The 25,374-nt window shown below is 43.9% G+C and overlaps 1 protein-coding gene across 1 annotated transcript in view; it reads right to left on the minus strand.

Moving 5' to 3' along the window:
• kif26ab (kinesin family member 26Ab) overlaps positions 1–25,374 on the minus strand; it is a 69,024-nt gene that overhangs the window by 29,490 nt on the left and 14,160 nt on the right. Inside the window, 2 exon segments of the mRNA XM_039786692.1 lie at positions 5,139–5,341; positions 10,822–11,298. Coding sequence (XP_039642626.1) covers positions 5,139–5,341; positions 10,822–11,298 — 680 coding nt within the window.

Here is a 25,374-nt window from a genome sequence, read left to right on the forward strand (position 1 = left end):
AACAGATTGATATGAATCAATTCTCATTTGTCAGGCTCTGGGGGTAGAGGTAGTATTAACATTTTAGCTCCACTGTGGCGGTTTCCTCAAAATGGAGCCAGCATTTCAGCAGTATGTTTTCTGTCATGCTATACATTCTACTCACACTCTCGCTTTGGTCGAGGAATCCATCTCGCTGTGGCTTGACAACAAAACCATTACCCTCTCACCTCCAGGGAGAAAGACAGTCCAACTCCAACTGCACAAAACGGCACATTCCACAGAGCGGAAAGGAGAGAGCGACGCCGAAAGAAAGAGAGGAAAGAGAGGGAATACAATAGACAACACAGCTCAACAGGCAGAATCAAATACTGCCACACAGACATGCATTTTGCTGCATGTACAACAACATAACTTACTTGACTCCCATGGTAGTGAATCCAATATTCTTCTCCACAGGTACAGACCTCCTGCCTCTGATCAGTCCGAGCACGCCTTCTGAATGACAACATTTACAAGCGCATTCGTCCCAGGCAGCTACTGTCCTGCTCTGTATCTTTATCCCTCTACCATGTGGGCCAGACCTACTGTGCTTAGCAGACCCCTCTACTCCACATAATCTCTCCTGCCTATTTGTCAGTGACGGAGACCCCCGCTGTCAATCACAGCACAGTCAACCAAACACAGCACTGTCCTGCTTTGTCTGCTTCAAGCCTCTTTGTACGGATCACCCCTACCATGAAAGAAGTTAAAACTACTGTATTTCCCCCAGCAACACTTGCTAGCATCACATTTACAAACAAACAGGATGGACTCAGTGGCCAAGTTCCTCATGAAAACTTCAAACACAATCAAACTATAAACCGATTGGAGAATGGACTTCAGCAAGGCATCCAACATGCGTTGTTGAGAACAAGAACAAGCACTTGTGGTCCTGCAGTGCTTCCAGTTTGCAATACGCAGGACTCATTATTGGAGAGAAGCTTGTCCCTCTCCCTCTGACTAAATAGTCCAGTGGAGTAGAGATGGCCTTTTTCAACTTCCTGATTTCCAATCTCCACTTTTGAAAGAAAAAGAAATTGTCACATTTTATTCCCACAAGCTAATGGTTGTTTCTATGGTTACTCAGAGCAGCCAGGGAGATGAAGGGCAGAGTGAGTGTTGCTGACACAAAGGCAGGGTCTTGTGTGTGCAGGAGAACAGAGGCTAAATGGCCCTGCTGCCACAATTACAGCAGGATTCCTTCTGCACAATCACAGTCATTACTGCACAAACACTCACCTGGGCAGCAGCTGCAGGGCGGCGATGGACGACCATAAAACCACTTCCTACTGACACTCCTTCAGGGCCGCATTCCAGCAAACAGCTGTCCGCCCTGCCCCTGCAACAGCCCGCCCGCCAGCCTTTGTGCCACCTCTGAAGTCTCTGAATCTCTACCGACTTGTTGTGACTCCAAGGGTCTTATACTCTTCTTTTCATTACCTCCATATATCTTTAGAGTGAGTAAATTATAACTCTCCGGAGTGTGATTAGTGTGAGGGAGCCAAATAAATGAGGGAATGACCTCCCTCCAAACAAACATAAACAAGGGACCAACATTATCTCATGCTGATATGCAGAAATCAGCACACCGAGAGAAGTAGAAAGCAAACTGAGCAGCCGGCTCCTCTAAGCAGTGTGCACTGAGAAATCCCACGTGCCGTGTGGGTAATAAATACACCATCACAATCAGCAGGTGTTAATGGAACAGAAAGATGGGTAGAAGGATCTGCAAGGCGGCAGTTAGCCGCACCGTCTAGCTCCTGCTGTGATCTCCGCCTGGTTTCATTACACAACACTGTGTCAATACACTAATCATATGCTCTGTCACAAGGCAATCAGTGCTTAACGTGCTAGTCAGCTGAACACATGGCTTTAAATTCATTACCCCCCTCCCCAGCAATACACACACACACATTCACACACACACACACACACTCCATCCGGTCAGAGTTTGACCCTTGACTCTTCCTGTCTCCCTGCAACTGTATAGACAGTCTAATTGCCAATTGGTCATTACTGACCCTGGGGTCATCTCTTTGCTTTCCACAATTACCAGAGACAGGAAGCAGGATAAATTAACGATTCCATAACTGGGATTTCAAAAATGCCTTAAAAGATACATTCATCACAAGGTAACACTCATAGCCGGACTTTGAAGGGAAAGCTCTCCCATGAGCAACAGCACGAGAGAGTGAAATCACATTCTTATTCATCTACAGTACACAGCCTGGCAGGTATAAGGGTTAACGATTCAGATATTCATGTGTACAAATAAGTAATTTGTTCCCTTGAATTAATAACTACTTTATTCAAATGAATCATTTACTTTCCCCAAATATAATGTATCCAAGCTAATTACATGAACAATCTGTTATCCCATAAAATATTTTTCAGGGAGGTGAAATTTACAAAGAGTTGCTTTTAACAGACTTAGTATATATACTGAAATGAATGCATTGACTTAATACTAAGATACTAATCTGCTAAAAAGAGGAATTCAGTAATTTGTTGCAACAGCTGTTAACCTGTTGTTGCTTCTACCTAGGGCTGGGCAATATATCAATATTATATCGATATCGTGATATGAGACTAGATATCGTCTTCCATTTTGGATATCGTAATATCGTGATATGACATAAGTGTTGTCTTTTCCTGGTTTTAGAGTCATTTTCTGAACTAACCAGACTGTTCTAGCTGTTCTATTATTTGCCTTTTCCCCAATTAGACATTATATCCACATTTCTGATGATTATTTATCTAAAATCTAAGTGTGAAGATATTTTGTTAAAGCACCAATTGTCAACCCTAGAATATCAATATCGAGGTATTTGGTCAAGAATATCGTGATATCTGATTTTCCCCCTATCGCCCAGCCCTACTTCTACCACTGAGTAATCAAAACATTCTGTATGTTAGGTTCTTATAACTTAATTTGTTTAGCTTACTTTTGAAGGAATTTTAAAGGAAAGTTATTTAACGGCACAATTAAGGATTTCAGGGGGATACATTACTGATTTGTGCACAGAAATGGAACTCTGGCCTGCTGGTCGCTGTAGTTGTCAAATCGACATTTATAGTAAAATGATTTTTCAACTGAGTAGACATCTTAAATTAAACAAAGGAAATGCTTTGTTGTAACCAGTTAAACGGTTGACTTATTTTTGCAAGGAAAAATTAAACGATGAAGCGCTTTTGTTCACCACGCTCTTATTTTCTCTCAGCAGCAGACTAGCTAAGGCAGCTAGACTCTAGCTAATTGCGTTCTAATTAAAATTTCATCTCTGAGTGGAGTGGTGTTAGTGAATGTCAGACAAGTGTCTAAGGAGCCCTGTTCACTCCATCAGGGTAGAAACTGCTGTTTGGTTATTCTGCTCCTACATCCTAGACTCTCAGGATTTACACATGCAGCCCACTAATTGTATCTTTCGAGAACAAAAAGGAATACTAATCAGATATGAGTTTTCAATCAAGTCTAAAACATAAAGGCACTACCAACAAAACAAAAAAAATCTGTTGATTGATTCAGTTTATTTTGACTTTTGGGGATTTACATTTCAATCAGCAGTGATTGACAAAACGATGAAACAAAGACAACAACAAGAAGACGATGATGATATAGCTGTTGCAGGCAACAGCTGCAGAGGGTCAGGAAACGGGTGTGTGCTTCAAATCAAGCACAGTGCATCTCCACCACCCTTTTCTGTATATGCGGAATGTGATGCTGTTTCAAACCGGCCAATCGTCATTGTGTTTCCCTGGGCCAAGTAAAACACCACATTCTTGGCAGCAAATTATCTTTGGGTTAAAATGAAAGGTGGAACCTTTTACTGTGCTTCCACCTACAGCCCCTCTGCCCCACCAGGACCTGCTTCAGGGAAAAACAAGTCCACCTCCCTCTTTTTCCCTGCACACGCTGGCTGGCCAGACTCGGCTCTCTATGCTACTCTTGAGCTCAGATCCAAAGAAAACATAACAACTAATAAATCAGTGTCAGGAATTAACCCTGTCTAGCAGAGGGCCACACCTCGCTGTTGTTCAGGTTTACTGCTCTTGTGACAGGAAGTGGTACGCACAGGAAGTTGCATATTTAGTGGAGGATCTGGAATGTCCCCTTAGCTGAAGGAGAGGCCTCATTGTCCCACTGATATTCTCTGACCATGTGAAAGCTGGCAAGACAAACTCCATTTGGGGTGCTTGGAGAAAAGCTAAGCTGCACAGTGATCCCCCATGGGCTTCCTGTCACACTCCACAAGTCCCTTCACCTCCTGTGGTGCAGAGCTTCAATGGTCCTATGCATCATTCTTAGCCAGCTTCTCTTTCGCCAACATTCATTATGGCAGAGCACTCCTCGGAGAGAAGAGGTAGGGAATGTATGCACTGGCTGGCCTGCCTGGGAATCTATCAATGACAATATAGCACATTGCACCAGCCGTCCACCCGCCTGGAGAGGGTGAAGTATTCCCCGGGGCAACAACAACACCAGAGCCAAGCAGTGCTGAAAAAGCCTCGCTCAGCCTGAGAAACACGGGGACCAAATGATTTCACCGAAAAACTAAATAAATGTTTTGCAAAGCAGCGAAATCTTAAGAGCTGTTTTAAGTCGGAGAAGCAAAACAAAGAAAAGAAAAGAACTAAACGTGAAATACCTCAGGACAATACTCGGCTTTAACTTAAGCCCCTTCGTGAGACAGTCCCTTTTCATATCAAATTATGTAATTCTATTATCCATTCATGGGCAGTGGTGCCTGTAGCTAAAGGTTCATTTAGTCCCATGATGGTGCGTATCCCAAGGCAATGCTATAATTCAACCATGGCAAGAACAACATCTCCATGGAACATGTGCCCCTCATGGAAGCCAACACCATGAACCACGACCTTCGACAGACATTTAAAGGCGAGTCTGTGCATATCTCCTCTTCAGCTCTCTTCTTGTGCACCTACACACACACACACACACACACACACACACAAGCCTGAATGCATGCAGGCGTGTACGCACACAGGCTCACACAAACACTAAACACTTCATTTAGCACTGCAACAGCTCGATCTAATCTCTGAACGTTTTGACAGACTCAAACATGGTGCGATTTGACAGGACGGGGGAAGGCGCTTACCTAATGAAGAAGGAGGCTGCTGCAGAGGAGGAAGGAGAGGGGGAGGGGGAGGTGGATGTAGCGGTGACGGGTGCTGGGAGTCCCGGTTGGCTGGAGCTCCTGAGTCGGCAGGGCGTCAGGGTGCTGCTGCTGGTGGTCATGGTGGTGACTGGGGCCTCCGAGGCTGTGACATCCCTGTCTGCTTCCCCCATCAAACCCTGAGCCTGTTGACACACCGATACAGAGATAAGACCACAACCATCACTTACAAGTTTTACTGCTCCTGCCCACCTTCCTTCCACTCCATTTAGTCCCCCTGTGCCACAGATGGACAGGCAGCTGCTGCAGCCAGCACCGGTTAGCGGGAGTCAGCAGTATCCACAGCAAAGAGCTCCCTACAGAACAGCAAGGATGCTGCACCATTCATTGATTCTGGCAACACTCTTGAGGTTGCTCTGGCTGGAGCCTACTGTAATTAAGTGATAACCCACATTTAATTAGTAATTAAATCACAAGCGATTTACTTCACTCTGCACCTGATTATATCTATACCTCCATGGCTAATTTGGCACTTCCCGCAGGTTGAGATAAACTTGGACTATCTAAGAGCGTGTTTCAAAGGGAATAAACAGCATCAACAGCAATCTGAGGAATGAGATTTGTTCCATAAATGTTTACGAGGTATCGAAACTGTGCCTGCATGGGCACACCCTCCTCTGGAAGATAGTTGAACTGTAAACAGAGGTGAGCTGCATCTGTTTTAGCCTTTGGGCTCTGGTAACTAATACCAAAGCCACACTGGGTATACATGTACCACCTGTATGTCTTCATATTTGTTACATACTGTATGTGCTGCTGCAGCAGGTCATCTACAAACAGCTATACCAGTTTCATCGACACAGTAGTTTTAGAGCTAGATAAAGAAAAACAAGTATTTATCAGATTTATTGAAACGCTTCTTGTTGCACAAATTTCCAAAGAGTCATAAAAACCATTATCATTCTTGTGATGATGATGATACAGTTTTTGACAATGCACATTTTAACGTTTAAAGTAGGATTATGGCTGAAAAAGTTTTAACACAGACCTACAGATGTACAGTCCAGAACAAATAGAAGCCGGTCATACACCAAGCCTTCAAGCCCTCTGTTTCTGTTTAAGGGTGAAGCTAAAATTGGTGTAGCTTAGTGGAGATGGAGCATAAAGGTTTGGCTGGAGCTCTGGAGCCTGCAGTGGTTCACTGATTGTTCGTAGTCCAACTGAGGGAGTGAAGAGAGCTAATTAAACAAGCCAAAAAGCCAACTCCGAGACTACGCTTCAGCTGGAGTCACCATACTGACAAAAGGTTAATCCTCCCCGGAGCCGCTAGTTTATCCAGCGAGACTATGATCAATAGCAGCTGACAAGAACCGGTTCTGTGGTTTCTCAGCATCAAATAAATAAAGGCCAAAGTTTTCCTAAAAACATTTATAACACTGACACATGAACATTGTGTAATCAGCAACAACCTTAAATTGAGCACAACACAGCGCTGAAGCCTCAGTGCCATTTGACAGGATATGTATTATAACACAGTTCAGGCCCTCTGCATATTTACCACCTCAGTGTTTGTCCCAGATTCATGTTTGGCAGCTAAAATAACATCCTTTACAGTCTTTTTCATAAAGTGTCTGGCCTTCTATTATCTGCCATTTGTCAACACGGGCTGACAGCTGCACTATTTATATGCCAAGCCTGACATGTGAATGCTATACATCAGGATGTGAGGACATACTTACATTCTGACATTCACATAAGAGGCTTGGCTATTGCTCTGCAGAGTGCCGCCACTGTTAGCTTTACATGCAGTACAATTTTTTGCTATATTATAGCACAGGCGCATTATGTTTTCCCAGAAAAGCTTCACTGAGCATTCGTCAAACGGTGGACCGGCAGTGCACGTTCTCCATGAATTCCCACTTTCTTCCTTTTGAGCTTGTTATCAGAGTTAAGAATCATAGCCTTGTTTTAGAGGTCTGGATTTGCTCTCTTGAGACTTTATCATGGAGGTTAAGTCTGATATCAAGCTGCGGAATGTGAAGTTATGACTTGAGAAGTACCCCATGGAAAGAAAAACTGACTGCAAACTGAAATGAGCCAAATACAGATCCTCGTGCAGATGCCAGAGCGGAAAGCCTCACACTATGCTGGTGTCGGTGACAGGTTAGGAACTCCCATTACACTTTGGCACGAAAGACTAGAGCACTTCACACGCAGCCGCACAGGAAGCTGATGTGTGTAGCTCATCAAATCTGTCACTGATTGATACGGCGTAGTGTCGGTTTTAAAATCAAGTGGCAGTGAATTTCTGAAGCATACAGGGACAGCTGTTCATAGGTGGGGTGTGGGTTCAAAATTGATAAACTATAGACTCAAACACACATCTATTGTAGGTGCACACACACACACACTTGAGCTCATCGCAGTGCCTATCAAAGAGTATTCCCCATGGTATTATGACTGGGGACTTAAGCCCCTCAGCCAAGCTGCTCTCTGTAGCCTTGGACCTGGACTGGCCCTGATCCTGGCTGAAAAGAGCGATCTGTCCCCTGGTCAGGTAATTAGGCCATGTCAGTGGAGTCATGTGTGCTCGCCCGTTTGCACCGAAAGCCAGTAATGAGCTGGCCTTCCACCCTTTAACCCCCAGCTCTCCCTGATCCCTTTGCCTTGGTGTGCCACTCAAAAGAAAAGGCAGAAAAGGGAGGGGGAAAGAGACAAAGCGAGAGAGATTTGAACATAATGGAGAGAATCGAAAGAGAGAAAAAAGAGTTTGGGAGAGTGCTTCCTGTGAATCCTGAAGTGAGCAGCGTAGGCCAGCACCCTATCAGCAGACCAGCTTCTCCTCAGCCGCTGAGAGTACCAGGACTCCCCCGTGACCTTTGATCCCAGCGGTCAACAGACGATTACTGCTGAAGTGAAATAGGCCTTGTGTTAATCTGGCTGTCCTGCTTAGGTGGCCTCTATAACCAATAGAATCCAACTGAGGGGAGAATCAACTTCACTCTACTGAAGTCCTGCCATGTGAGAAAAGGACTCAAGTAAAACACTCTGACATTTAGCTCTCTCTCTTTGGACAGAAAATGTCCACTGTCTATTAGCAAATACCAAAAACATAATTGCCTTTTTTTTTTAAATGTTTCCTAATTTGGCAAGAATTTTCCTTCCCTTTCCTTCCTGTATTCTTTTCTTCTCCTGTCATCGTTGCTTTCTGTGGCCCATTGCCAAGCGAGCACAGCTGCACTAAAGAAACAGCAGCCAAGATCATCTGCTGGGCTTCAAATTGGTGGCAATGGAGCCGGCAATGGCAGCAGGCAACCAGTGGGCCAATAACGGAGACCCTCATGGGTGAAGAGCACTTGGTCTTTATAGATTAGTGCACATACGGTTGTGGATTTTTTGGGGCAAAGGGAGAATCGCAGATTTGGGTCAATCAATTTCTTGTTTTAAATAGTAGCATACACTGCTTGCAATGTGTTTTTCTGGATTACCTTAACTGCTTGCAGCTCTTTATTTAAACAGTCAATAAAACCAGGAATAGCTTCAGCAATTGTGAAGTTGGAGCTTATCTAAGTTGGGGTTTTGCAACAGACTGTCTCAGACTGAATTTGTGTGCCATTTGCTCAATTCAAGGCAGCTACACTCATATGAACCAGTATCAGCCAATTACAAAGAGGGAGCCAGATAGTTTCAATTCCAACAACCACAATCACACACATCATTCCAGATGTTAACCAGAGCCTTTTTCCCAAATGGGGGAATGAAGGTGCCCTATAATGGGCTGTGTCTGGGAGCGCCCCAGGCTCCCTGGTTGACAGGATTTCTGTCTAACACACACAAAGTCCATCTCGGCTCCAATGTCTGAACTACAGCGCATGCTTTCCCCACAGAGAAACCAAAAGGGAATCATGAATTGAAGCTTGTGCCTTTCGGCACAGCGTAACTTACAATCCTCGTAAGTGTGTGTGGGTTTTTGTCATGCTGAAGGATCTGGTTTTAATGAAAGAAACAAGCTTGAGAAAATAACACCCATTTCTGCTGTGTTTGTACTTCATGTCCTGAAGGGACATTTCTCTCTGTCCAAGGAGGGCCCCAGCCTCAGCTATGTGGCTTTGAGCAACTCATCCCAGCTCCAAGGGCCACTAATTGCTTTTAGACACAGATGGAGAACAAAATTCTGTGCCAAGCCGTTTGATTTGCCCTAGATTGCGTACATGCAGTTAAAAGCTTTTGATGGCCTCCCATAAACCATCTCTGAAGGCACTTGTTGACATTAAAGGGAGGAGTGAAAATCCATCTTCAATTGTCAAGCAGAAAGGAAGGAATAACACTGCCAAGACCCGTAACAGACTGCAGTTCAGAACAAATGGCAAGATTACAGTTTATACAGGATATTTGATGGGATGCATAAAGTGCAAGGACTAGATGATGTTAGTATGGTGTATGGTCTGTACACTGAGTTTGCCTAAAGAATGCCACAGAGGTTTGAGACCAGATGCCCCCTTCTACGCAGGAAGAGACACATCAGTAAAAGCTTCATATCAGCAGCCTGAAATATGCTCCAAGATGCTAGTAAAACACTGTCAACACTTGTGTAAATGTGCAAGTACATTATTTAAAGTCGTAAACAAGGTATAGCATGATCTATCCCATGACACCAAGGGAAAACCTAAGTATCTTAGACATCAAACGAAGCACAGACTAATGCTTGTGCAACATGAGAGAAGAGTTATGGTGACGCTGTGGGGTGGTCATCTGAAATGCCCTTGAGGAGAAGGTCAGCAGATTAGTGTTGCGATGACCTCTGACCCCAGACCACTCAGACTCCTTGACTACTGAGGAATGAGAGGTAAGTACTCCTGCAAAGTTCTAACTCACAAATTCTCTGCAGGGCTGTATCTCTTTTATAGGGATGTGCATCTCCGTTCTGAGGCCGATGCGATATGCATCTCGGAGCACTACCAACGATCCGATACATTAAAGGTACATTTGCAGCAACTCCAGCAAAGATTTTCAGTACTCCACCCACCACTGCCGATAATTATAATAATTTTGTCATAAGCCTGTCATAATGTAGGCCTACAGTATGTGAAGCTCGACAATAATGTGTGTGTGTGTGTGTGTGTGTGGTGCGCAGGGCGGTCTGACGGTCAGTGCCGAGTGACACAAGAGAAGAGTAGAGGAGAAATGGCAGTGCATACAGGTAAAGGGAAGCTGTCGATGATTTGAAGGAAATGGAATGGAAAATGGAACACATAGCTCTTCCTCCTCCATGTTACTCTCTTATGTGATGCGGACGGACACACATCAGCCTCTGAAGCAGCACCATTGGCTACAGCAGCGCCGATGAAAGAGCGAGCGCCCGTGAAAGTCTAACATTTTAAAGAGGAGGAATTGGTTACAAATTATTTGTCACATTTTTAAATAATAAAGGCATACTTTTAACCAAAACATGCCATAAAACCTAGTAATTAATTTCATTTGACTAATTTCCCAGAAATGTATTGATGCTTTGTAACCCTATTTGGCCCTCAAGGAATGTATACTCATTCTACTGTTGTAATTATTTTAAATTTACTCTTTATATTTTAAATTTACTTACAATTTACTTTATTTTAAAATGCATAAAATGTAATACGAAGTTGAAAAGGACACATTAAAGACATACCGGTTTAGGCTGAGGAATGAAGTTGTTGACCCTGGAGATGCTCCACATGCCCTCGAGGTACTGCTGTGCCTGAATGGTGACGGAGCTCAGGGATCCACTGATCTGCCCTCCTGCCACTGTCACCTGGACACTTGTCTTAGGCCCTGAAGTGACAGAGGGGCTCTGGGACCAGCCTGGTACCCTGTGCCTCTCCCCTAAGGGCAGGACAGAGTGGGCAGCTGTTTGTCCTTTGGACAGTTGTTTTGCATGGACGCTGGAGGACGACACAGTGTATCTAGCAGGCTGTGGTAAGAAGGATGTAGTGGGCAGGGCTGCCATGTCTGAGCTGAGTGTGAGGATGGGAGCATGGAGCGTCTGCAAGGCCTCCTGCCTCAGTTGGTGGAGAGGTGTGGAGCACACCTGGCAACAGCTGACACCAGCATCATGGCTCCCAGGTCTTTGGAGCTGCTCAAACAGGAAGGTTGCATATCCAGGGTCCTGCAGAGTAAACACACAAAAGAGAAGGGCTTTAACACAACTCTATGCATGTAGCAAGTTGATCTCAAGCATATCTCACTATCTGTTCTTCTGAAAGGATTTCCTGTATGTCGTTCACATTTTCCAGGCACATCAGTGGTCTGCTAGCAGTGTGGTCCCCGACTGCCCCTCCGGGACCCTCACACCCCTGCTTTAACCACTTCCTCTTTTTCGGGATGGTTGTTTGTTTAGACTGAGATGCTTCGCCTGCATGCAACTTAAGACTGCTGATATGGTTTACCAGGCATGTGCTCATTTCACTGTGTGTGCTGGGGAGCTGAGACGAAACAAGCCAAACGTGAGGAGACAACTCTGAAATAAGGCTCGGAAGGATTACTTGAAGATCCCACGGAGAAATTCCTAAGAGCAACCAAAAACAAGTAAAATGTCTTCTATTTGTGAAGCTTTAAAAATAAGAGGGCCAGGCAGATTTCAGCTTATTAGTGCTTTTAGTAATGGGGGGGGGTAGAGTTTTGTCCTTTCACTTCATCTCTTAGAAGGCTCTCTAGGGTGTCTGTCTCTGCTTGGGAGGAATGACAAAAGAAAATAACAGCTGAGGGGACTCTAGTGCCCAAAGCCATACAATTTACATATGATAAGTGTCCCAGCAAGAAAACATATGTTAAGCTTCTAAAATGTGAAAAAAAAACTACCTCCAGGAAGCTGGAGGCACGCTGAGCTATCAATGAACTATTTAAATCCTAAGTGAGGGTGGAACATAACTTTCTCTGTGTTTTAGGGAAACAAACACTCACACAAACACTTACACACACAGACAACAGTCTCTTAAGAGGCATAAAGGGGCACTAGGCTTCTGCCCAGTGGAGTCTTGGCCTAAGCCAGGAGCCCACACATAAATGTTTATGAGGCCTTTGCTCCGTGGAACCTCCGAGGTGATCAGGAGAAGTGAAGCAGTGGGGAAACAGCAATCCTCTGCCCTAATGCAGTGCCACTTAATACAGCTAACCCAATAGACCCAGAGACCACAGTGTTAGGCGGAGGGACTCTAAATCTCCTCCCCATGAAAGCAACTCAATACAAAGACTTTTAGATGACCTTTCTCTGCAAACACCCATAGAAATAATAGTATGATCATGCGACCTTTTTACAGCCTTACAGAAAATGGATCATCTGTACATTTCCCTTATTCTCAAAAAGGGACAATAAAGTGTTATCCACACAATTATACTAAATGACGGATAAGCATAATCTCCATATCATCACTTTATTTAAAGGACAATCATGCATAGGACTGTAACCGGGCTGGCCTGCTGCTGACTGAGTGCTTCTGGTTAATGATTTACTATATTGGCTACTCACTTTACACATGGGCAGGCACGGACAGGACGCAAGCACAAGTAAGAAATACACTCAGGATGTAGAAAATCTCATAAATCTCACAATGAAAGATGGGCCGATGGTAGATCAAGTGCAAGTGAAAAGTTGATGCTATAGTGAGGAATCGATTTAAATGTAAGAAGCTTATAATAGAAATACAATGCTATGATAGAGCTTAAAAAAATGATATCTAATGCAGCTGGAACGTGGACAATCTCTATCGTTACGCTCAGGCATGATATTTATGCACAAGACAGGACAGTTCTGCTGAAATAAGATGAAAGAGTCCACGACAAATTGGAGCTAAAAAAAAACACCTCTGGCTGCTATTTTCATAGCGTAGTCTGGCTTCATGTACATGCTTCCTAGACAGGAAATTGAAGCAAAGTCATAACCAGTCACTTCTTACCCTTTACCCTCCAACCACCCCTTACCCACCTCAAGGCACTGGTAGATGGAAGAAATCAATCTCTCTCTCTCTCTCTCTCTCTCTCTCTCTCTCTCTCTCTCTCTCTGCATTGTTAGGTGTTGATTTAGGGGAGCTAATAAAAAGACACACAAAGCTGAGCCCATCTGCTATTCAGTTAGGATTCTGGAGGTTAGGGAGCGGGGCTTCTCCTGTAAAGCTGTCTTTATGCCCAATGGAGTGAATAAAGGGTCAGGGCCACAAGGCTTATGAGGAGGGTGATGGTGCTGCTGATGATGAAGATGATGATGATGTTGGGGATGCGGAGGAGAATGATGTGGGTGTGATGAAACGGAAGGCCACAGAATCCATCTCGGTAAGGCACTTGAGAGGCGGAGCAGAGGATATCAAAAGAGGACATCAAGATCAGCAGATATTTCACACATCGCTCAGAGAATGTAGGTTTGGATATAAAAATATAGAAATCTAATAAAGTAAAGCTTGCTGAAAAAGTTACCATGTAGTTGCAAGCTTAAACAGTTTACTCTTATGTTTGTGCTACCACGTTCAAGTGAGCTTGTGTGTACGCATGAAGTCGAAAGCATGAAACATATGTGCACCCAGTCCGCTGAAGCCATATTGTTCCTTTTATCATCAATATGATCTATTACTGACAGGTGCAAGTAGGTGTGAAGAGCAGCACTGCTGTGGAGAAGTATGTAATGCATGGCATCAACACACAAACCAAATGTTCAAAGGGTTCCCGAGAGGCGTGGTCAGGGCTCTGACTCCTCGGCCATTGTTCTGTACAGGTGGGAGATGGCTTTGGTTTTCAACCTGAGGTTTATCCGTCGAGAGAGTTAAACTGCACGAGTGAGGATAAGAAGACAGAGAGAGAAAGAGAAGTGGGAGGAGGTAGGCCGGGGTTGTGGCCCTTGCCTGGAGGCTTGTGGGTGGTTGTGTTGGTTTACTGCCTGTCAGCGCTGATCTTTATTAAACTCTGGGGACAAATGCAGTTAGATGCTATGGCCTTATTATGGAAAGGAGGTGGGCTGAGCGCACTGGGGAGAGAAAGCCCTGCCTTTGGAATGAGCCCTTCGCTGCCCTTAGAGACCTAAGTTTGTCACTGTCCTTCCCACTAGCTGTGATGAAAACCAGAGCAGCAGCAGCAGCAGGAGAGAGAGCCACCCGGCTAACTGAATATCTCTCTGGGTTGATGGAGAGTGTCATCACAGACAGCCCATGCCTAAAGGCTGATGGAAACAAGCTCAGCCGTAACTACTTACTGTATGGATGAGGAGACAGGCAGAAAGATGTGCATGATTTCTCTCCCATGCCTCCTTAGGGCGCAAACGGAACCTGGCAAAGTCATACGTAGGATACTTCCCCAAATCACACCTCATTTACCTCGTCTCACCAATACACCTTTTCTCTAACCACACAAAGTGAAACTGCCTTCTGACTGTTCTCACTTTCTGATGTACTTGTGATGTGGAGCGCCAGGTCAGATACAGCAAGCCGACTTAAATCAAGGGAAGGTCATACTGATTTGAAATGCATGAGGCTCCACTTTAGCGAGAGACTTCTAGGCACGCTCCATTGAAAGTAAAATATATTTTCTATTCCAGTTGAGCCCAACAGATATTCCCCGGACATAAAAGCTCGCTGGGACCCATTGCTGCAGTGGCAGAAAGAGAAATAAAGCAAAATTGTATCAATGTGCATCTATGATGAGAAAAAAATAAAGTGAAAAGTTCTGACATACTGGTAGCCTGCAGTTTGTCAGCTCATATCTAAACTATTTTACAGTTGCTGGCAATCTGTGGCATTCGGTTTGAATTTATTTCTAACATCAGTCATAGTGCAATTTCCCCCAGAATCAGTCCAGAACCGGCATTGTAGCAATAACACTTTCAATATTCCTTGATCCTCTGTGTTCATTGCAACTGTTCAGAAAGTTGACTTTAAGATTAAATTGCTCAGTCTTCCTTTCTGTCCTCCCTTGCCTTCCAGGTTTCTCTTTTATTATTCTATCAGCATGGAAACATTCCTCTATAAGAGTCACACCACGCTGCTTTATATCTGTCCTCACTGAACTCTGTTCTCACCAGCACCAGTCCTGTTTACACATTACAATTCTTGAGTACTTCCTATGACTGCATTTCTTGTAAAGTCAAGACCGCACAGCAGCTGCCAAACTTAATGCCCTTTCAATTCCTGACTTTCCCTGCCTCTGCTTCCCTGTAAGGATGCGACCGAGCCAATCTCTGTTTACTTGGCCTGAGACAGTGTTGACCCTAACCACACGCCGTCTCCATAAGTCTCAAAGGGATTGGCCCCCCAATAAACTGCTAGGGCCCTGTCCAGATCACAGGGTGAGGACGAGAGCTTCCAGCAGGCCTGCTTTCCCACAGTTAGCCTGGCTCACCATGACAAACAAGTCAGGAGAAAAACGAGCACAGCTGCTGGCCTTGCCCCAGGTGAGCACAGGGCATTAAGACAGATTACATTCCCAGGATGAAAGCAACACATCCAGTGGCGTAATCCCTCTCTGCCCCCTGCTCCCTTTTAAACTTTTCCCACCACCTTCAAGCCACCTGACTCGACTCGGATCCCCTGAAGCAGCGGAGTGCTAGAAGGCCAGTGACTCTGATTAGGTATCAGGTAGAGCTTTTAGTGCAGCAGCAGATCTGGGATACAGACCATTAAATTTAACCACTGCCCGCTCGGAGGCAGAGAAGACAATGACTCAGGATGTCACACTAGCATGCTATTTAACTCAGTGGGAATGCCTTTGGTAGAACACAAACTGGGACGGCTCACCAAATCACATGAAACAGATGTTTGCCCCTTGTTTGCTGACTTGACAAGATTAAACAAACCTGTAATAAGACTTTCCCCCAAACAAAGCAACCGTATCTGCAGCAACACCAGCAACACTGTCATTACCTACCTGATAATACGGCCTCAGACAGAGCCAGACAGCACTATGGTAATGAATTCATTCATCCTCCGTGGCTGTATGAAAAAACGCTTAATTTTTCTGTCACTCTTTGGGCTTTTTATTGGAACACAAAGAGATTTCATCAAATAATGATGAAACATCTCTGCTGCCTTTCCTGCATTCCTAATGTGAAATTTGGCTTTTGTCTAAGTCAGACTACATTTAGACTCGCATCGCATTATCTGAATTTAAGCTTCTCTGAGATAGACAGATACGGTCCCAAAATGATTCTGCTCTTGCTTTTCAGAGACTGATCTCTTATAGCAAGAACACCTCATGGTTAAAGGTGAAAGCACCAATTGAGGCATACTGAATATTCTGTGATTTCACATCTGACTTTGCAATATTAAATTTTTCTCAGAAAGATAAGATAAAATTACCAAATTCTGCAACTATCTTGACGACAAACTGCTTACTTACAAAGTCAACAACACATTACAGTGAACAAACTTCCCTGTTTTTAGATCAAACAGATGATTACCTTGTTTGGAGAAGTGCATCAGATTTTTGCATCAGTATTCCCTTTAATGACCAGCCAAGTCTCCCCGCATCAAGCATCTGTTTGTGAGGAGCTCACATAGACGTCAGTCTGTCTGCCCTGTGTGATTTAGCCCTTTCCTCCCTTTAACTGTCAGTGAACTGCTGACAGAAAATGCAAATAGGCTTTGTGACACTTTCAACACATGATAGCCCCACCTGTCCAGAATATCACAGTGACACATCTTCTGATGAACGATCACAGGGTCGAGCAATCTGCCGTTAGGATGAGCACACAAGATTTACTACAAAATACAGTTGTGACCTTTTTTTGTTTTTAGAAAATCTTGACAAGATCTGGCGTGACACTTGATTTGTTTTGAGCTTATTTGCACCGTGATACAGCTCCAGTAAGCTACAGTACAGCCTCCAGATTCTTCTGTCATCTATAAAAACAGATGTCACTGTCCATCAAAAATGAAAAGGCCATAGATCCCGCTGACCCTCAGGTTAAACATAGATAGAGACAGATGTAATCACTCATGAGTCTTTGCCAAACCACCCTGCAACCATTAATGACCTCACATAATGACGTGTCACCACTCCATATGGTCGACCCATTTATCAGGGTGGGAGTGCTTGTAGCTTCTCCTACTGAAAGCAGAATGAGACTCGCATACATGTTTTTATAAAAGTGCAATTACATAAAAGGTTCACTAAACCAGGCTTCTACACAAGAGGAATGGGTGAAACATGCGCATGTGTGTGTATGTTTGTGTGTGTGTGTGTGTCTCCCCTTGTGTGGCTGTCTCTTTACACCACACCCATCCATCACTCCAGCCTTTCGCCACTTGGCCAGTTAATTACCTTTTCCTGTTCACTCACGCACATAAAGAAAACAAGCCCCTTTCAGACTGTTTAGACAGACTTCATTCTCCCTCTCCCCCATTTTCCAACATCTCTCTCTCTCTCTCTCTCTCTCTCTCTCTCTCTCTCTCTCTCTCTCTCTCTCTCTCTCTCTCTCTCTCTCTCTCTCTCTCTCTCTCTCTCTCTCCCCTTCGTCCGACCCAAAGCAGCCTTTACTGTCTTAGCCCCAGATCCATCAAGCTTTCATCGACTCTGGCCGGGGTGAGGCTGTTGGGAGGTCCAGCCTGAACTCACCAGTGGGAGAGTGAGGGACTTAATCAGGGCTGTTATTTGGCAATTTGCAGATTATCTGTATCTTTTTTTTGTTTTACCAATAACTGATGAAGTTAATTAAATTTAAAAAAGGTGCACTACTTTGGCTCCGCTACAGCTCTGTAAGCAGTCTGCAACACTTAGAAACTGTTAGAATGTTAAAACTTCAGGAAGCTATTTTGTTTTTATTTATTTATTCTTTTTTTTTTTTTTTTGTGTTTAAAGTTTCAGTTTTATTAAATAATTGCTTAAAGCATTGAAACAAACTTTTGTGTTGGAGTTTGTAACATTCTAAAATGTTAATTCTGACTAAAAGATTTAAATCTTTACCGTAAATGCATATCGGTTCGTAATATCGTCTCCATTGCTTCAACTCAATAAGAAACTGATTTCAGAGAGGTAACAATGCTCTGGCTTGCACAGAGAGAACAACGTGAACTATCCCTCTAAAGTTTTCTCATTTGTGAAAAAAGTAATGCTCCACATTTTCCACTTCCCTGCCCATTGCTGCTGTGGAGCCCGTCAGACAGCAGCGGGCTGCTTGCTACGCTGTTTTCACCAGGGACACAGGGGATTGAGTTCATGTACACTTGCACCAATGATTGTGCACCTCTAATTAGAATGGCTGATTTTTGGCTCAGAGACGCTCTCAAGGTAGTTTCTCTACCGACCAGGCACGGCTTTGGAAACAAACCAAAATGAGTACATAATGAAAGATTCAACAGGCAAGCTGGAGAGGCAGGACCCAGGTGTTGCTGTAAAGTGCAGGTGAAATCAAGGACAGAAGGATGGAGGAAAAGGTGGGGTGAGGGGATGGAGGTTGAAAACAAGGGAAGAGGGTTAAAAATCATCTGGCACATTTTCAGAGCCCATTGGCTAATGAAAAGAAGAGATTAGTATTTGGTCCTCTCCTCTGAATCTTCCATTTTGAAAATGTATGACCACTTGAATTTAAAACCTAAAACTGAGCAATTAAAGTCATAATCAAAATTTCACCACTCTTCAGTACATTTGCAAAGTCCTCATTAGTGTGGACTGTGCAGTGTAAAATTGAAACAGTATTCGGTATCCATCTGATGGAGCTCGTTGAGAGATCTATTTTTGTCTAAGAGCCCACTCTAAAACACTTACTGCAGAATAGAGGATCCTGATACAATAGTTCCCTCCAACAGCGCAAACCAGTATTTCACTTGTTTTTCAAACCCCTACTCAGTCTATACTCAGTGATGACAGCCACCTGCTTCTCCTCTGTCTGAACTGTCGCACCAAGAGAGCTGCATTCCCTTCAGTTTGTTCTACGGGAGGGCTTTTTCGTTTGGACTGGGAAACGGAACACTCCTAGTTCCCTGCAGTTTATTTACAGAGAAAACAACCTGCTGATAAAGCTTATGGCAACTAATCTCCATCGTAGGACTCCCCTCAGCCACACAGAGGGTAAAGTGTGACATACAAGTGTGCGCACAAATGGTTAATTATCAAAGACAAATGCAAAGGGAGTTACTCATGCTGAAACAGAAGTAATTGCATACGGTATCTTCATCAACATCCTCCAGATCGCATAATCTTCTACATCAACATGATTAGAATTAATCATTTTTACATTCAAATATTTTTTCATGCCAAGCAGCAAATAAACACCTGGATCTACAAGATGAGCATTGGCCTTGCTTTATATGGTTATTGCAATATTTCATCCCAAACACCTTGTATGAAAATGCATAGCTACACATGCTCTAAGTCATGAAAATAAAATGGTATGAAAGTGATGACAAGGTGTAATGTTTAGTATCCTATGACAATTATTCTCTCCACTCTCCTCTTGGACAGTACAGTAATTATGCTGGCAAGTTGCCATATGGATAAATATTCAAGTTTGCTGTTGCTGCTGGAGTTTCCCTCCCACTCTCTCCCTCTCTACACATGGAGTGACTCTATACGGTATGTAAGAAGAGCCACATAATGAGGCACTGTAAGTGGTTATTGTTGAGGAAGGCACTTTTTTGTTTGGCTGATATCTCAATTTTCACTAGGTGCCAGCGCAGACACGTGAGCAACGAGGTAACTGATTAGCAACACAAAGCCATTGGGACGGTACGAGCCAAAGGTTATTCCCCCATTCTGGCTTCTTAACCGTGTTCATACAGCAAAGCACAAATCATCCTGAGCCAAGGTGAGCTGTGCTGAGCATCCCTATCCCATCCACTCCCAGTCTGCAGAGCATTATCTCAGAGAGCGACATGCTTTGTGTCTCACAAAGCTGCTGCGTGTTGGCAGAACAATGGAGCAGCAGAGTTGCGAGTGGCGGAAGCAGTCTGGTGCAACAGCCGAGTGTAGGTAAGGCAGGGAGAGGGGGGGAATACTAATTTATCATGAAAGATGTCATTACCATGCCAATGACTTCTCAGAGAACACAATGTATCACTAATAATAAAAATGTTAACACTAGCCCATGGCTTTCAGTCAGGAAAACTGTTGTCTGTTTATTAGAACTAGTTGTAGGCTGGTGGGAGTACTGGTAGAAAGAACACACTGAGATAAGCACTAACCATTATCTTTTTTATTATTATTATTTCTTGCTAATTGAGATGTCTAGACACATTGAATTGAACATCAGCGAGATAAGGAAGTAGGCTGAACTATCTCGGTGGAGAATAGCACACACTAATCCACTTACTGAGACTGAAGGATTTGGAAGGAGGAAATGCTTGGCTTATCAAAATGTTTTCACATGCACATTTATGTCACTTTGTCTTTTAGGAACAATAGCATCCAGCAACTGGCCTTAAGGCCCACAACAAAAAGCAACTCCAACCATTTCACTTAATATACTAATTAGTTGGTGAGGATTGGTTGGGCTGAAAAATATAAATTTTTCACTTCTATTAAAACATGTGAAAAAGGTGTTTCGAAAAATATAAAGAATTGATTTAAATTCTGCTTTAGGTCATTTAATTTCTTAATAAACAATATATATATCCTATACAGCATGTTTTCTGGTAATTTCAATAAATAAATAAACAATATTAAATAACCTATTTTGTATGCTCCTGTGTGAATTAAATGTTCACATTTTATAAGAACATGAAAAATGAATGTTACATGCAAGGATCAGGACATAAAGTGTTGTCCAAATGATGTAAATATTGCCGTAACGCAGTTTGCCCGCTGGCTTTCTGACATGACAAATTAAATGAAAATATATATACGATAGACATTTTTATATCGTTTAGACGATAAAGATCACCTTGCCCTATTCTGCTTTATTTCATAATGTTTTCAGTTGCAATTAAGTTAAATAGAAACCATTCCTCTGATAATACTGAAAAAACTGAAACAAGAGAGACTAACTTAGAGACTACAGCCAAGCTATTATAGTGTTATTTTTCATGTAATTGCTAAGGTAGGCTTGCTAGCATGCTCACAATGACAATGCTAGAATGGTGATGTTGAGCAGGTATATTGTTCACAATGTTCACCATCTTAGTTTAGCGTGTTTTTAGTTTTGCAGGTATTTGGTCATAAGCCAAAGTATTGGACACATTAAATTTTGACCTGCTGGTGGCGCAAAAAAGTCAGAGGATCACCAAAGAACTATGAACTATGGGAACTATGAATCTCTGCATACATTTTCATGGCAATCCATCCAATAGTTGAGAGTAGAAATACTTCAGTATGGACCAAAGTGGTGGACCGACAGACCAACCAAATGACTGAAAGAGACACTGCCATCCCTAGAGCCATGCTGCTAGCGTGGCTAAAAAAGCCTATATGGAGTAATGCTCATTCCAGCAGAATGGAGAAAGAAGACCAATTCGTGAAGGCTTTGTAAGTTATCCAACTTTGAATGAGCCTCTACATGATTAATCTAGCCTTTTCTCAGCTCAACCAAACACAAAACAAGAAACAAGTTACGTAACCGCCTCTATTCTCATGACAATGACGCCATCTTTGCTGCTGGCATTTCACATCACCAAATGAAGACATAACCTTGGAGTTGTTGGCACTTTTGTTGAGTTCTATGTTGAAATGTGCTCTTCATAGTCTTCAGGGGCTTTCTTTCTGCCTGTTCATATGAAATGTCACAACACTGAAGAGCTCGGTGAGAGTTGAGGAATTCATCGTGATGGATAAACACACAGTCCTGAGAGAAATAGAAGGAAGCTGCAGGTTCACAGCTGAATTGCATGTTCAGAGCCGCACTGCAAGGACAGCACATGTCAAACAGAGGGAAAATGGAAAGCCTGAGTCTGCACTGAGATTTATATTTTTGGCTCAAGGGTATGATGGCATTCATCTGAGTGTCTGTCTGCATAAGCCCTAAGTGATGCGCTTTAACTGCACTTTAGAGCATGAGAAACACACAGTTAAGAGCAGTTAAATAACAATAGTCACTCAAGCAGGGAAGAAATGTACCGTTTGTAGCAGATGGATGCAGACTAATGGATCTTTTATATATTTATGAGTGGAGAATGGAAAGTAGCCAGATATATCATTAAGTTGGAGGTGTAAATTCTTATGCATGCCTCCAAACGCTTTATTTTGTTAATTTCATGAAGTAGACTGAAACGAGAAGAAGCTATTACATCCTGTCAGACTGAATCACATGCTACATCTGTGCCTTTTTGAGCTGCAAACACACACACACACACACACACACACACACACACACACACACACACACACACACACACACACACACACACACACACACACACACACAGAGAGTCATATGTAAAGTGGGTCTGGGGATGCAGAAGCATGCCCGGTCCTTGCTCAGGGTTTGATTGTGAAACTGAGGGGTCAAAGGGTAACTAATTGCACGACTCATGGAGGTCAGCATTGGTGTGGCCTTCTGCCAGAACACTGGAACACCACCTGAAGGTCTGTCAAGAAAGACAAATGAACTCCGACCTCCCTGCTGATGACATCGACCCCAGTCAACAAGCACACACCGTATCTTAATCTGGGTCACGGAGAAAGGAGCAGACCACTGCTGCTGCCCTAGACGCTACGTGCTGAAGGAGCTATAGCCGATGTTTACCTGTCCGGTCTCATGTTCACTAACTCATCAAATACACAACCATAGAAAAAATCTCATTCTCCTTTAAGGTCAAACTTGGCAACTGAAGCAGTGGGTAGTGTTCTATTGCTTCTTACATAAATAAAAGTTGTGGTCACTCAGGCCTCAACACAAATTGCTAGGAAAACAAAAAGTCTGCTTGGTGCAACCTGGTTAATCCAACGATAGCATTCTTGTGGGAGCAGCACGTTCTTTTTTAGAGACCCCATGAAGAGCTAAAGTTAGCTCTGCCTTCAAACTCTTGGAATTCCACACAAGAGCAACTCTCGGTTTTACACAGTGACTCCCTAAGCGGAGCAGAGCAGGAGATGGTTATCATTTTTCAACAGTCAATAATTAGCCATCTCCCTAATCAGCTGTTTGTGCCGCGTGCCTGTCTGTGCCTTCTCATTTAGCCATATCCCAGCAGACGCCGGGGCTTTTACCTGCCATGCCATCACCAGTAAGCCACGGCCTGAACCACACTGATAGATGGCTCTGCTGTCTGGAATGTACTCGCAGTTATGCCCCATGTGTGTTTGTCTGTTCTTGTTTAACTATATTCGTGGGGTCCAAAAACCAGGAGTCCAGTATAGCTTTGTGGGGCCAAAATGCTGGACCCCACAAGTTTAAAGGGCTGTTTGAGGGTTAAGACTTGGTTGTAGGATTAGGGTTAGAATTAGGTTATGGTTAGGGTGAGGGTAAGGGTTAAAGGAATACGCCACCATTTGTTGAAATAGGGCTTATCACGGTCTACCCTGGCTGTAGATAGGTGGGCCAACGCATTTTTTGTCTCACTGCAAGTAATTAGATTCTTTTTTGTTTTTTGTTGGCTCACTTTTACTCACAACATGCTAACCGGCAACATAGGATTCCATTCACTACGCTATGCTAACTAGCGGCGGCGCTGCCGGTGTTGCACCAGACTAAAATGATGCATGCACAAAAAATGCGTTGGCCCACCTATCTACAGCTAGGGGAGACCGTGATAAGCCCTATTTCAACAAACGGTGGCGTATCCCTTTAAGGTTAGACATTTAGTTGTGATGGTTAAGGTTATGGTAAGGGGCTAGGGAATGCATTATGTCAATGACAGGCCCCCACAAAGATAGTGGGTAGTCTTTTCTGTGTGTGTGTGTGTGTGTGTGTGTGTGTGTGTGTGTGTGTGTGTGTGTGTGTGTGTGTGTGTGTGTGTGTGTGTGTGTGTGTTCCTGTCAAAAAAGAATTAACAAATATGTGTGATGGATGGATAAAATCCCATGACAACTGCAGCCTGACGGAAAAGGTATTGTGATGGAGGTCCAGGGATCATCCAAAGAAAAGGAGTGTCTCACTTTCATGATTAACAAAATGTCAAAAAGGATTTCCCTTCCTAAACAGAGACCACAATCATGCGAGGCTGCCAGCCAAAGGGACACGGCCAGATGGGACGTCTCCCTCTCTTTCTCCGCCTGCCGCTCCTTCACTGTTTTTGAGACAAAAATGGCCGAGACCTGTGTCAACAGCTGGGAAAAGCATCCCTCGCTGGGCTTTGTGAAAGTGATAAAAATAACACCATGAAGTATCCCGCTGTGGGTTACGCCCTGAACGGGTCTGTTTTTCCAGGCCAGGAGGGTCACTGTCAGGCAGAGCTGGACCTCCAGCCAACACACATCAAGGCAGCACTTTCCTAGCCACCATTTTCGCCCCTGTCTTTTCCTGTTTTGACAGGAAACAGGAGATGATAACATAGAGTTGCACAAACAAGCAGAGATTGCCTCCGACCTGCTGCCTGGCTGTCCTCGTGTGGTAGTGGACGGCTGTTTTCTTTAGAGGGCCTCGTGTCCAAACATACAAAAAATAACACGCTCACAGTCTTATGCAAACATGGACACCAAGCCACTGTGACGCATAGGCATGCACACAGACACACCTGACACACACACACATCACTTACAAACCTGTATTAATGCCAAGCTTGAATAACCTCTCCAGAACCTGGCACATCCGAGCACTTCCTCACAGGCTTCCAGCAGCGTGCCAGCACAGCCTCACACAAAGGAACGCAATAAAACAGACCACCAAAGTCACGGACACAAGACTGAAAGAGGGGAGATGAAAGCTGCGGTGGTCGCCACGGGGAACCCAACATACACTGCGGAGGTGAGCAAAGGAGCAATGTCAATATCTAGAAGAGAGAGGAAGGGTTGGGGGGAGGGGGGGCGTGCACTGACCGAGGGAGGTGTGGACGGGTATCGTCTCTTGTCCGAGGCTCTTTTTGGAATGTGAGCCTTTTATGTTGTCAGGAAGCACACCGCGGTGAGACACAACAAGTGGAGTGACGGGGCCATTAGAGAGGCTTTGTTGATGGCGAGAGAAGCTCAAAGGAACGGGCCACTTTGATTGCCCTCTCTGATCCCCCACTAGCCTTTGTTTATGAGCTAATTAAGCATTGTTCAGCTGCGGCAGGAGCCTCGAGCCCTCCATACCCATAGTGCCACCATGACTTTGAATGGCTACTGTAGGCCTTTTACAGCACCCTTTATAACTTAACAACTCGAGCAGGAATGACTTTTTGAACGGCTTTCTAGTATG

This window comes from Perca fluviatilis, chromosome 20 (assembly GCF_010015445.1).
Source record: "Perca fluviatilis chromosome 20, GENO_Pfluv_1.0, whole genome shotgun sequence".
NCBI lineage: Eukaryota > Metazoa > Chordata > Actinopteri > Perciformes > Percidae > Perca > Perca fluviatilis.